The sequence below is a fragment of the Pelodiscus sinensis genome, chromosome 21 (assembly GCF_049634645.1).
Source record: "Pelodiscus sinensis isolate JC-2024 chromosome 21, ASM4963464v1, whole genome shotgun sequence".
Lineage (NCBI taxonomy): Eukaryota > Metazoa > Chordata > Testudines > Trionychidae > Pelodiscus > Pelodiscus sinensis.
The window spans coordinates 16,069,846-16,084,128 of record NC_134731.1 but is presented as its reverse complement, the minus strand read 5'-3'; the positions used below and the strand labels follow the sequence as shown (position 1 = coordinate 16,084,128).

The 14,283-nt window shown below is 49.2% G+C and overlaps 1 protein-coding gene across 5 annotated transcripts in view; it reads left to right on the top strand.

Moving 5' to 3' along the window:
• Nucleotides 1-14,283, top strand: part of STX1A (syntaxin 1A) — a 205,161-nt gene that overhangs the window by 162,800 nt on the left and 28,078 nt on the right. For 4 of the 5 annotated variants that reach the window (XR_012897117.1, XR_012897118.1, XM_075904976.1 and 1 more), the window contains exon 4: nt 8,581-8,655. The exons of the other annotated variant lie outside the window; for it this stretch is intronic. Coding sequence is in view for 2 of the 4 variants with exons in the window: in XM_075904976.1 (XP_075761091.1) it covers nt 8,581-8,655 (75 nt within the window). In the remaining 2 variants the exon portion in view is untranslated. The remainder of the gene's footprint in view (nt 1-8,580; nt 8,656-14,283) is intronic. 5 annotated transcript variants of the gene reach the window in all.

The window sequence follows — 14,283 nt, the reverse complement described above, 5'->3', positions numbered from 1 at the left end:
TGCCTCCTGTGCAAAGTGCTGAACGTTAGGTTGAGTTTTAATGTCACGTCATTTATAAAAGATCCACATTCGCCTGTGTTACGGAGTCTTAACTGCTCAGCATCAGCTGCATGCCAAGTGAGTGCAGGCTTCAGATCAGAGGGTTGAGTCTTCAGTGTTTAGTGCAGGGGTGGGGAACCTTTCTTGGGCTGGGGGCTGCTGGCCCACAGAAAGATCAGTCAGGGGTAGCACACAAGTGAGAAGCAAAAAGAAAAAGAAAACCAACCCCTCACCGATGTGCCCCCCGACTGAGAAGGAGAAGACCCTCCCACACCAGAGCTTAGGGGGCTCCAGCCTGGTAGCTTTTGTGTGCTCCAGCCCCATGGGGAGGTGGGAGGGACTAGAGCACCAGCATGGGCTCCCCAATGTTGGGGGGGAGCCCCAAGCTTCAGAGGCTGGATCCAGGCAAGCGGGGGGGGGGAGGGGAGTACACCTGGCCCCTGGGTCCTGGGTTCCGCACCCCTGCTCTAGTGGCTCCCAGTGGCTGTCACTGTAGGAACCACTTACGTTTGTGGTGACTGCTCTGACAGGTGACCTGGCTTCTAGCTGCGGGCCTGCGGGAGGAGAGGGATGCGCAGGAAATCATGCTCTGGGACTTGTGCTTATTTGGCACGTCAGGCCAGACTGTGCCTGCCTCTCTCCTACCTCCACCTCCTCAGCACAGAGCAAGGAATTGTTATTCTTGGCTCCTCAGAACTGCGAGGAAAATCAAATCCCAGTTGCTTCTTTCCAAAGGAGGGAGCGGAATGAGAGAATCGGCAGCAGACGCCTGCCCAGCACCCTCCCTGCCCATCCCCATCGTTAGCCTTGGGTCAGTGGTATGAACAGAGTGCCTTTCCTCAGGGCAGCGTTTGCCATCTGGCTGCACCCTGAAGCATAGGTGTCAACTCCATGGGTGTACCAGAGCTGGAGCACCCATGGGGAAAAGTGGGTGCTCAACACCCATCAGCAGCCTCATGCTCCCCTCCCAGTGCCTCCTGCCAGCTGGTGGCCCTGCTGAGCGGTGCCTCTGCCTCCCAGCGCTTCCCACCCACCGTGATCAGCTGTTTGGTAGCATGCAGGAGGTGCTGGGGCGGACTGAGTGCGGGGCATGCTCGGGGGGAGATGGCGGAAAGAGGCAGGGCAGGGGTGGGTCTTTAGAGGAAGGCATGAGGTGGGGGCAGGTCCTGGCAGGGGTCAGTGGTCCCTGGGAAATGACAAAGTCAGTGCTTAGGTCCTGAAACCATCTTGACCACTACAGCCCATGAGCATTAGTCTTGCAGGTGGCAGGTCTGCTCTGTGCACTTCGTATTCAAGCATTGGCTGGTGCCGTGCCTGGCCGGTCCTGGGAGCCAGGGTACCAATAGCACGCATACGGAATCAGCCTAGACCTGGTTAGCTCTGTGGCGAGACCGTTTCCTATTTCATCTCCTTTGTTACACTGGCCACCTAGAACACAGACCGGAAAGCACCCAAGCAGGCTCCATGCCCGTTTGCTTTGGTATCCAGACGACAGCCGTGCAGCTCGCTTAGCTGTTTGCTTCTTTCTTTTTGTATTTAACCATGTGACAAGACCTCGGCACACTAAGGCTACGTCTACACTGGCCCCTCTTCCGGAAGGGGCATGTAAATTTCACGAGTCGTCGTAGGGAAATCCGCGGGGGATTTAAATATCCCCCGCGGCATTTAAATAAAAATGTCCGCCGCTTTTTTCCGGCTTTTAAAAAAGCCGGAAAAGAGCGTCTACACTGGCCCCGATCCTCCGGAAAAAGTGCCCTTTTCCGGAGGCTCTTATTCCTACTTCAAAGTAGGAATAAGAACCTCCGGAAAAGGGCACTTTTTCCGGAGGATCGGGGCCAGTCTAGACGCTCTTTTCCGGCTTTTTTAAAAGCCGGAAAAAAGCGGCGGACATTTTTATTTAAATGCCGCGGGGGATATTTAAATCCCCCGCGGATTTCCCTACGACGACTCGTGAAATTTACATGCCCCTTCCGGAAGAGGGGCCAGTGTAGACGTAGCCCCTGTGCCTGCAGAGGAAATAGTTGGCTTAGCCACTGAAGGAACTCTGTTCCAAGTGCCTGGCTAATGATTCCCACCCATTCAGGGGAGTGACTTTGTTCAATACATCATCAGTAAACACATAATGATTATATGGTCTTGCTCCAGCCCTGAAATTTCTTATGACGGGCATGACTGAGGCATGATTTTCAGATGCCCATGTCATGGCAGCAGTAGCATCTTCAGAAGTTAGACATTTACCTTTGTATTTTGGTTAAGAATGTTCACAGGAAAATGAGGCAGAGTTAGCGTTTGCTCCAGTCGCTTCTTTACTCCTGGTGAGGTATTTCTTTCGTCAATGTCTCTTGAAGTGCCTTCCAAATTTCAACAGCATCAGCAATACAGCAGCAATTTCTCTGAAGTTTGTTTAGGGCTGTGGACAATAGCTTTCAGTATACCGAGCATATCCTCTACATGCCTCTTTAATCCAATATTACAGGGCTACTCAACACGCAGCCTATTTGTTTGTGTGGTTTGGGTTTATGTGGGGCTGAGCACATGGCCTGCAGGTGGGATCCTTTGAACATGGCCTTCACTGGGACCACGCTTCACAAAGGCTAGTCAATAGAATGGTCTTCTGTTGATACGCGTTTTAGTAGTGAACTTCCTGTACTGCCATTGCTCATTAAAAGTGCTGTCATGGGGTGGAAATTGGGTAAATATTGTATTTTATTAATATCAGATGAACAGACTTAAATGGGGCCTGCATGTTGTGTAGTCTTTGTGTAATCTTTGTATTCATGCCCGTCAGCATGAAATAAGCTATTTGCATATATTTGCATATATATTTGCATGTATATGCAACCACACTTAAGTTGCGGCCTTCAGCATGTGCTGTGAGTATCATCGTGGCCTCTGGGGCTTCCAAAGTTGAGTAACCCTGCAATATTAGATGCTTCGGATGAGCTACTCCATCTATTTAATCCTGGGTTTCTTCATCTAATTTCATGAGAATAGGCCAGTTGTTATTAAATTGGTCCAGTGAACCACAGATTCCATTGAACATCCTGAGGGGAATTAGTTCGGACCCTCTCTTCAGTGAAGCTGAAGGAAGTATTTTGTGACCTCCACAACATTTTCTTTTATCCCCAGGGAAAGTACTTAAGTCTTGGGCTAAAAGATGCATTAAAAGGGCACTGCAGCCATCTGTTATTAAGGAGTGGTAATTTCTCTTCCTCACGGGTGGAAGCAAGAGAATGAATTAGCACATGTAGTCCTGTGTCTTGCCAGAAGGGCCTCAATGTTCTCTCTCTGCTATGAAGAATGGGCCTAGCTGTAATAAGGCAGAACTCAAATTTGAGCGAATGCCATGCTCTCGGACCCTGGGCAGGAGCAAGAGAGCTGAACCGTAAAGCAGTCGGGAGCCTCTGAGTTCTGTGGCACAACATCCAGTGGCATTGGCGTCTTATCTGCGGCCAGGCAAGAGGAGCAGTGCCTGTGACATAACAGGCAGTCCAATGATGTGTTGGACTTGCCTCAAGGACTCTGGGGCAGACCTGAGGGGGAAATGGTTTTTTGCCATGTGATGAGGCGAGAGGCCCCTGGCTGAAAGCCTGGAGCTTTATTAACAATGTTTTTTATTTTTAGTACTTTGATGCCATAACATGTTATGAAAAAGTTCAGCTAGTTCTGCTAATCTCCAAGGAGGAACCTCTGGGCTTTGCACTCTTCTGTTGCTGAGGCTAGATCAACTGTAAAGCATCCTGCAAGGTGTAGCTGGAAACCCAGGATATCTCTGGCCCTCTGGTTTGTTTTTTCCTGTGCAGTGTATTGTTCTTTTTGCAAAGAAAGCATCAGGATAAATAGTTACATGACAGGTGGCCTGCAGAGGAGACTAGTACTGGGACTGTCCTTCTCTCTGCAATCAATAAAGCAGGGCTGAAAGGTTTTTTTCAATCTTTAAATATAAATAATATGAAATAAATAGTTTGTGGTCCCTGTTTTTTCTGATGGCTTCCATGGGGAACTTGAGCATTAGAACTTTCTCAGCTGTTCACTGGAGGGCCTGAATCATTAAGGAAAAGGTCTTTTCTCCCAACCCTTCATCAGGCATTTGAGTTAAAAATGTAAACAAAAAATCTCCAGAGTTTTAAACAATCTAATTAAAAATTGCTTCCCTTGCCAGTTACTCAGGTTTCACTTTATGATGATATGTCATGATCCTAGTTCTCTGTAGAAAATATCTATGAAGCCTTCTAGGTAAACAAGACCTGGATATCTCTTTAATCTGATTAATAAACCCCTTGCCCTCCAAAGTTGTGTCATCTGCTCTGTATTTAGAGAATCTGTCTGTTTGATCAAGAACTCCTCCTCACTGGTAAGAGCTAGGACCACCACATTCAGTGTACAGCTTCCTCTTCTCAGAACTTAAAGAAACATGAGGGTTTCATTGTGGCAGGAAAACGGGATGTGCCAGGAATGAGATTGCTTCTCATAAAACCAAACAGAAAAGAGACAATCACCAAATCACGTATAGTCCTCAAAATTGACATAACTCAGTGAATGTTGAAAGAGACTGAACTAAGATGAGCCAGAAACATAGGATGAGCCTGGAATAGGTTAGCTTCTTAAGAAACCTTACAGAAAACAAGATAAAATGGAGGAATTTGGAGTAGTGCTCTGTTTTGACATGGCTAAAGCAAGGATTAAGGTTTGAAAACTAGAAGGCACTATTATTGGAAACCAGATTGACTATAGCCCTTTTTTGTTAAAACATAGCACCTGATGAGACGTTATAGGGATGAAAAAAAAATACACTTGATGGCAGTCCCATTTTAAAAAATTACTAAAATGAACGACATAAGACAGCATATTTGAAACATACAATCATTTCAATAAAGCATGTACATTTTTCTTTTATTTAAAAAAATGAATCATGGTAAGAACCCGATCATTGCTGACTAAATCTGCTAGTTTCTTTATCATAAAGATCTATCTAATCAATCTGTTTCATGAAGCTGAGAAATGGCACAGCCCATATCTTTCTGTTGAAGCTACCTTCATTCTAACAGGTTCTATTTTAAACTCACAAGACAGAAGCAGGTGAGTTTTTTAATTCCATCCTTACTGTGATTTCAAAATCTATTCAGAGGTTAGCAGAATTTGCGTGCTGTCCATGCCCATGACACAATAGGGCGGGGTAAGCGAGGCGTGGAATTTCAGACTTCTCATATAGTGCTGTGTGGTTTGCAAAGATGAAAGGAATGTGTTCTCTGTTGTAGGATGTGAACACTGTCCGTTTGACAGCACAGTGGGGAACGGAAGCGTCACACTTTCCTGGGATAGAAAGGTAGGGGGGACCCAGGCTGTTCTCACTTCCTAACACAGGTCCTCCTGTTGGCATAAGGGGGCTTCTCCAATGCACATGCAAGATCAGAGCCTACCTGTGGCTGCCTTGTTGAAAAGACCCCTCCAGAGAGTCAGCAGCTGAACAGCAACCCCCTTGTGACAAGTAAGAGGGTTTCTAAAACCTTCACAGAGCCTCTGCCAGGAACTGGAATTTTAAAAATGAGTCCGTTCTAAAAGAAGCCGCACTAACAGTGGCCCTTGGCCTCCCTGGGCTTGTGTGTCCATGTGTGAACTCGCAAGTGCCATGGGGGAGTGGCACCACTCCAGTATAGGCTGTAGTTTATTCATAATGCGTTGGATGGGTTTAAGTTGGGGGCTGTAGGTGATGACAAGTGGATTAAACCCACTGCATGAAGCCACTATTGTTGGTTTTCCTGGGTCTGTCTTGAAGTAGATGGTTTCTGGGTATTCGTTTGGCTCTTTCAATTTTTTTATTTTTTATTTTTTGTCACTATTTTATCTACAGGGACACTGTCAAATACAGAACCCCTCTGGGTTGGATCCAAGACAGTTTGAGTTAGTAAATTGTCATCTCTAATAGTTAGAAATTCCAAGAATGGTTTAGGTCTGGCACCATGAGACTTCCAGGAAGTGTCACTCTGATTGAAGTCTCCCCCTCTCCTGACCATGCAGCTGTTTCTCCTACACGTTATACATGGAGGTGTGAGGAGTCAGTCATGCTGTTCCCATGTGTGATTTGCTGTCTGTAGAAGACACCAACAAATAAATACCTTGAGTTGCCTGTTATTTGTTAGGACATTGATCCACAAGCATCTGGATCATTTTCTTCTGAGTTCTCAGTGACAGACTGCGTCTCCTCCCCCTCTTTTGCCTGTGTGGTCCATGTCTAGGTTATCGCCATTGATTTTAACCTTCCAGTTGTGTGAATGTTCCCACTGGCTTTTAGTATCACCAACTAGATCAAATTTATGCTAATACTTGAGCAATTCCAGTTCCTCCTGTTTGTTTCTCCGGTGCCTGGCAGTGGTGTGTGGGCAAGGCAAGAATGCGTTTTTGTTGTGTCCTTTGCTTCCTTGCTCTATTTTGTTCTCAGCTCTTTGGCTTTGTACTGAGTGCTCATATTAATGCTCTTTTTACTGGCCCGTTTTGCTATTGGTTTAGTGCTTTCCTGAGTACTCAGATCAGTACACCTAAGACCATCTCATCCACCTCTCCTTCAATACCTCCAATGAGGGGGCGCTGCACCCTCCCTTCGAAGCGTATTCCATAATTTGACTACCCATGGATGTAGAAAGTTTTCTGTAATATCCAACCTCCATTTTCCTTGCTGCAGTTTAAGCCTGCTACTTCTTGCCCTACTTGGAGAACAATTGATCATCGTGCTCTGTAACCGCCCTTGACATACCTGAAGGTTGCGGTCAGCACCCCTCTCGGTCCTCTCTCCCAGGAACTAAACACGTCCAGGTTTCTAACCTTCCCTCGCAGGTCGGGGGTTCTAAACCTTTGACCGTTTTTTCTGCTCTCCGCTGGATTCTCTCGGTTTATCACTCTGTCTCTTACAGTGGGGCCCCAACATGGAACATTTCTCCAGCTGAGGCCTCCCCAGGGTGGAATTGAGCCCTACAATGTAAGAACTGTGCTGGTTCTGCCTAGAGGCATTCTAATGATCAAAATACAATACTAGTTATTGAATGTGTGGGCTGACCTGCACAGCCTGGCTTCTGCATTCCCCCTCCCCCGGTAGAGCGGTGGTTTTGCACGTAATCACACAAAGGAGTCAGGATGCCTGAATTCTAGTCACGTGCCTCAGTTCATTCATCTGTAAAAGGAGGCAAATATTCCCGGCCACACAGACGCTGGAGGGTTGTTCAGGTGTGTGAAGCACAGGGAGAGCCATGGGAGGAAGCTCTAGGAATATGGGGAATGGGTGCTCTCCGCGCTGGAGCTGCACTACTGGTGCATGTGGTTTGCATGGTAAGGGTCCTGGGGGTGCAGAAGTGACACATGCTTGTTACACGATGGGCACCTGGAGAAGCTGGTTGGTGGTGGCGGGGAGATGACTTGCCTTCCTTGTTCAGTGTTATGCTGCTGACAGACTAGCCAGACATGTTCATGAGAAGCGGGTTCAGACACGGAACCATTTCTCTCCCTACATTTCACCCACAAGCCGTGAGGTCAGGTGAGCTGGTGGGTGTGGGCTGGGAATTAGCTGAGCAGGGTGTCTGAGAGCTGCAGGGGCCAAGAAGAGTCTGGCTGCTCAGACTGAGGGGTGACTGTTTTGGAGGCCTGTGTAGAATTGGCCAAGTGAAGCCAGCTCCTGCGAGGTGCTGGCATGGAGTGGGGGGCGCTTGGCTGTGCCTGGGACACTGTGACTGCAAGCCAACGCCTGGCCTGGAGCCCTGGACAGCCTCTCTCTGCTGCTGTGTTCTCCGCTGGCCTGCCACAGGTCCCATCTCCCTAGTTGGGAAGGAGCTGGGGAGACCCCCCGAGCTAAGTGACTGAGTCCGGGGGAGTCCAGTGCTGAGCGCAGGTGCCTGCAGGACTGGGAATGGCCTGGCAAGGCTCAGACACTTAGTAGCACATCCAGGTTCTTTCCTTGTCCCACGGGCCTGGCGCTCTCAGGCTGGCTGAGGCTCCCTGAGAAGGGAGCTCCCAGCCTGCTTTGCCGAGTGACCCCTTTTTACTCCTTCTGGGGGGGCAAAGGGGGATGGGTAGATGCTCAGGCCCTCGGATGAGGGGGTGCAGCATGCATCTGATGTGGCCCAGCTGGCATCTCCCTGCATGGGCCAGGGAGGCAGGTGCTCAGCCTGGCGCTGCTCTGTACCAGGCCCAGGTCAGTGTGTGCTGGGGTGGGGGGTCTCCAGGCCCTGGAGGAAGAGGCAAGGTTCTGCTGCCAGGTAGAGTGAACTGCAGCCTGTGGCCAGACAGAAGCTCTGTTGCTGAGTCCCCCACGCATGGTCCTTGGGCAGAAGGTTGAGGCTGTGGCCTGGGGCCCTCAGCTGGAGATAATGTGGAGAAAAAAGTCAGTGGTTCAAGTGCGTTGTGAGGAGGGGATGGAGACTCCAGCCACACTGTCCAGGGCTCCCCAACCCACCTGGCAGGTGCAGATTGAGTCCTGTCCAGTGACTGGGGCTGGGGCAGAGTCACTCCATGTCCGCAGTGCACCCATCTTTGTTCTCTCCTTCCTCCCTCTAGAAACCAAGGAGGAGCTCGAAGAGTTAATGTCTGACATCAAAAAGACAGCGAACAAAGTGCGCTCCAAATTAAAGAGTGAGTATTAGCGAGCAGCACCGCAAGGAACTGGCCCTCGCTGCTGCTCTCTGTCTCTCAGCTGCTTGAAGAGTCCCCGTGTCCCGCTGGACTCAATACCCTCCCCACCGAGCCTGCAGGCTTAGTGATCTCTACGGCTGCCCTGGGGTCACTCGCTGGCTTTCAGAAGACCTGGGAGAGGGGCTCCTGCAGACAGTGCACAAGGCTTGTATGCAGTGCTCTTGGGACAAGGGGGATCCAGTGGATCTAGTGGACTGAGATTTCCAGAAAGCCTTTGGCATGATCCCTCACCAAAGGTTCTTAAGTAAGTTATCATGGGCTAAGAGGGAAGGCCATGAAACAAAGGGTAGGAATCAATGGTCAGTTCTCAGAATGGAGAGAGGTAACTAGTGGGGTCCCACATGGGTCAGTCCTGGATCATAAATATTCATAAATCATCTGGAGAAAGAGGTAAACAGGGAAGTGGCAAATTTTGCAGATGATACTAAACTACTCAAGATAGTCAAGTCTAAATCAGACTGTGAAGATCTTCAAAAGGATCTCACAAAGCTAGAAGACTGGGCAACAAAATGGAAATGAATTTTAATGTTGATAAATGCAAAGTAATGCACATTGGAAAACATAATCTCAACTATCCCTAAAAATGATGAGGACTAAATTAGCTATTACGACTCGAGAGAGATCTTGAAGTCATTGTGGCAAGTTCTCTGAAAACAGCCACTCAATGTGCAGCGGCAATTAAAAAAGCAAATAGAATGTTAGGAGTAATTAAAAAAAGGATAGAGAATAAGACAGAGAATATCTTATTGCCTCTATATAAATCCATGGGATGTCCACATCTGGAACACGTGTACAGATGTGGTCGCCTCATCTCAAAAAAGATCTCTTGGCATTGGAAAAGGTTCGGAAAAGGGCAACAAAAATAATTAGGGATTTGGAATGGCTACCATATGACATTAATAATACTGGGACTTTTCAGTTTAGAAAAGAGGAAACTAAGGGGAGATATGATAGAAGTCTATAAAATCATGAGGTGTGAAGAAAATAAATAAGGAAAAGTTATTTACTTATTCCTATTACACAAGAACTAGGGGTCACCAAATGAAATTAATTGATAGCAGGTTTAAAACGAATACAAGAAAGTAGTTCTTCACACAACACACAGTCAACCTCCTCCAACAGTCAATCTCTGTACACTATATTCTCTGGATCCCCTTTGTCCACATGCTTGTTGACCCCCTTAAAGAAATCTAGTAGATTGGTGAGGCATGATTTCCCTTTACAGAAATCATGTTGACTTTTCCTCAACAAATTATGTTCATCTATGTGTCTGACAATTCAGTTCTTTACTCTAGTTTAAACAATTTGCCTGGTACTGGCCTGTAAGTGCCTGGATCACCTCTAGAGCCTTTTAAAAATTGGTGTCATAGTAGCTATCCTCCCAGACATGTAATACAGAAGCTGATGGCTACAAACCACGGTTACTAGTTCCACAATTTCACATTTGAGTTCTTTCAGAATGCTTGGGTGAATGCCATCTGGTCCTGGTGACTTGTTACTGTTTAGTTTATCAATTTGTTCCAAAATCTCCTCCAGTGAGATCTCAATCTGGGACAATTCCTCAGATTTGTCACCTAAACAGAATGGCTCAGGTTTGGGAATCTCCCCAGCATCATCAGCCGTGAAGACTGAAGGAAAGAATTCGTTTAGTTTCTCTGCAATGACCTTAAGGGCTCCTTTAGCATCTTGATCATCCAGTTACCCCACTCGTTGTTTAGCTGGCTTCCTGCTTTTGATGTACTTCAAAGGCTTTTTAATTGCTCACTGCTTCTTGTACTTGGTTGTTAAGCCATGGTGGCACTTTTTTGGTTCTCCCAATATGTTCTTAATTTGAAGTATACATTTAAGTTCAGTCTCTATTATGCTGTTTTTGAAAAGTTTCCATGCAGATTGCAGGGATTTTACTTTTGGCGCTGTACCTTTTTATTTCTGTTTAATTAACCTCTCCAGCTTTGTGTAGTTCCCCTTTCTGAAATTAAATGCCACAGTGCTGGGCTGCTGAGGTGTTTTTCCCACAGAGATGTTACATTTTATTATATTAGGGTTGCTATTTCCAAGCGGCCAGTTACATTTACCTCTTGAACCAGATCCTGTGGCCCACTTAGGACAAAATCAAGAACTGCCTCTCCCCTGTGGGTTCCAGGACTCATTGCTCCAAGAAGCAGCCATTTAACATGTCAAGAAACTTTTTCTCTGCATCCTGTCCTGAGGTGGCGGGTATCCAGTCAATATGGGGATAGCTGAAGTCCTCCATTATAGTTGAGAGGTTTTTTTATAGTCTCTCTAATCTCCCTGAGAATTTCACAGTCTCTGTCACTCTTCTGGTCAGGTGGGTGGTAATATATGTCTCCTGCTATATTCATATGATTAGAGCCTGGAATTACTATCCATAGAGTAAATTTCAATTGTGTTGACGTACCCCTCCCCCAGACTTCTTTTGAATACCCCAAGGGTACTTGTACCACTGGTTGAGAAACACTGTCCCAGTCCACTCCAGAGCCCAGCCCACCTCCCTGGTGTCCCTTATCCAGCCTTCCTAATGGGGGAAGCCAGCTCCAGCCCTGGGGCTGTGTCTACACTGGCGGCTTCTTGCACTAGAACATCTTGAGCAAGGGTTCTTGTGCAAGAACACGTCCACACTGCCCTGTGTGAGATGTGTTTTTGCACAGGAGCATCCATGGCCGTGTGGACACTCTCTTGCGCAAGAGAGCTCCGATGGCCATTTTAGCCATAGGGGTTTCTTGCACAAGAAATCCCTGCCGAGCGTCCACACTGCCCTCTTGTGCAAGAGAGCTTACACCAGTTAGAAAAGAGCATAACTCTTGCACAAGAAGTCCTCTCTTACCATGCTGTACTATAAATCTTCTTGCACAAGAGCAGGTGGGTGCTTTCCAGAAGAGCAGCTATTCTTGTGCAATGGATGCAGCTTTCTGAGGGTTGTCAGTGCCTGGAGTAGCTGCTGCTGCTGGCTGTCCTGTTGCACCGAGGGTGGGCAGTGCAGGGGTAGGACTTGAACCCACCACCCTATGTTCCCCAGACAGATGCCCTAGCCCCTAGTCCACTCCAGAGCTCACCCTCCTGCTCTCCCTTCAGGGCATCCCTTAGCCTCCCTTCCTAATGAGGAAGCTGGCTCCATCACGGGGACAGCCTGTGGTGTCTGTCCTGCCCTGTTGCTCCTAGGGTGGGCAGTTCAGGAGTGAGATTTGAACCCACCACTCTGGGTGGTGACACAGTCGGGTTCATTTAAGACTTTTACTTTGTTTGATTCTATGCTTTTGTTCACATACAGCTCCACTCCCCCACCAGCACAACCTGTTCTGTCCTTCCGATATATTTCATACCCTGGTTACTACTGTGTCCTAGCGATTTACTCATTCCACCAAGTTTCTGTGATGCCTTTTATCAATAGGCTGATTCAATACAAGACACTCTAGTTCATGCATTTTATTCTTGAGACTGGTCACTTTTTAGCTGTCGGCCATTACCTCACATGATTGGATGGGACTCTTTTCATTTGACTGTTTCTCATAAGATCTCTGTATGTTATGAATCCTCTCCGCGAATCTCCATATGTACACCCTCCCCTCAGGGATGTCTCTGTCTGATCCACGTGCCCTGTGCACCTGTCAGTTCTCCCCTGGCCCCTAGTTTAAAAACTGCTCTACAACCATTTGCATTTCAAGTGCCAGCAGCCAGGTTCTGTTTTGGGTTAGGTGGCTTTTAAGGGCCTGTGAGGGACACACCTGCCCTAGGGCCCTTTCCTTGGGCCCCGGGCCTGGATGCAGCTTTCTGAGGGTGGTCAGGCATGATCTCTGCTTTCGGGCAGGAGGCCTTTTCCCACATGCAGATGGAGCCCTGGTAGGAAGCAAGGGAAGGAGGCTGGTGCGTGGCCGCAAAGAGACCGCGCTCTGCGTGTGCTGGCAGGGTGCCAGGCTGCCCGAACAGAAATTCTGCCTTGTCCTGTGTTCACAGCCCCCTACCGAAATCCCCAGATGCCCAGCAGCTGCACATGAGCAGCTCCAGTCTGCAGCACGAATATCCGAATCTTCCCAGCACAGGTTTCTCCCCTTGGTCTGTCCAACGGGGCGAGGTGCCTGTTAAGAAGACACAGGGCTCTGGAGAGGGGACGGGCGTGAAGGGAGAAAGGACACAGAGTCAAGGAAGGTCAACTTATTTCATCAGTGTACTTCCTTTTGTTGGCATTTTCCTGCCTTGGGGCAGCACAGAAAGGGCTGGGGGAGCCTGACTGGCAGCTTCCATTACCAGCAGACTCCCTCTGTCACTGCCAGGGCGGGCGGACGGACCGGGGAGCACGTCACGGAGCAGGGCACTGACTCGGAGAGAGAACATTTGAGCCTGATCGTGGAGCTCATCAGGCGCGTTGTAGGGGCTGCACTGCCTCTCCAGCCAGCATTCAGGTGTCCCCAGTGTCCGGAGACCAGCGGTAGCGTCATCGATCGCAGTGCTCAGTAACAGACCACTTGTCCTTTCAGAGGAAAGCTGCCATCTCGCCCTCCTAGTAGGAGAATCGGCTGCTCCTGTAGCTTGAGGAAGGTAGTTGCCTGGCCTCTTGTCTCCCTTCTGTAGATTTCAAGCGCAGTACATTGCCCTTCCCTGGCTCCCACAGGCGCATCTGTAACTAGATCCTTGTGTCTGGCAGTAAAAGCACATCCCCCTTCCCTGGCCCATTTCTCACCCTTCTCCTCGACAGCAGCCCTGGCCCCGCAGGGTGACGAGGTGCTAGACCCGCCCTGACTGCCTGCTCCTGGGAGACTCGGACAGCTGCTCCTGTCTGTGACAGCAATGACTGTCCTGGGGGGCGGGCGAAGAACTCCTCTCGCTTGGCTGCAGTACCAGCACATCTGCAAAGACGGGTTTGGCCAGTCACGGGGGACAGGACGCCCCGCGAGCCGGATCTCTTGCTCAGCTGCGCAAGCGAGCAACGGGCCTTTGAATCCAGGGGAATATGACAGGGACTGGCAGCCATCTGCGGGGGGCTCTCTCCAGGGAAGCAGGGACCCTGAAAACACACCGGGGGGATCGGCTGAGCATGAGCTGCCAGTGCGACACTGGGGCCAAGCAAGCTGATGCGACTCTGGGGGAATCTCGAGCAGCAGCAAAGTGGTTTTACCTCCTCGATCTGGCTCTGCTGCGGCCGCTGCTCAGTCACCATGTCCTGCTCTGGGGCCCGTGGGTCAGGAAGGGTGCTGGTAAATTGAGGGGCTGAGAAGAGAGCCAGGAGCATGAGTGAAGGGTCAGAAAACCTGCCTGTGTTGAGACTCTGGGAGCACAGTCCGTTTGCTTTGCCGAGGGGTGACTTGATCATGGGTGTCAGATCAGGGCTGCCAGTGGTCCCTCCTGCCTTGGTGTGGGGCCGCGCTCATCCGTCCCCAGCACTGATGAGCACAGCCCCCGAGCCCATCTCTTGGGGTCATATCCCCGTGCACGGCTCCCAGGGCGCCCCGCTGGCAGGCTGAGCTCAATGCTGCAAAGCACCGCGAGCTGCGGTGTTCCCGCGTGGGGGTCTCTCACTGACCTTGAAGCTGTCCTCTTGGGGAGTTCAGGGGA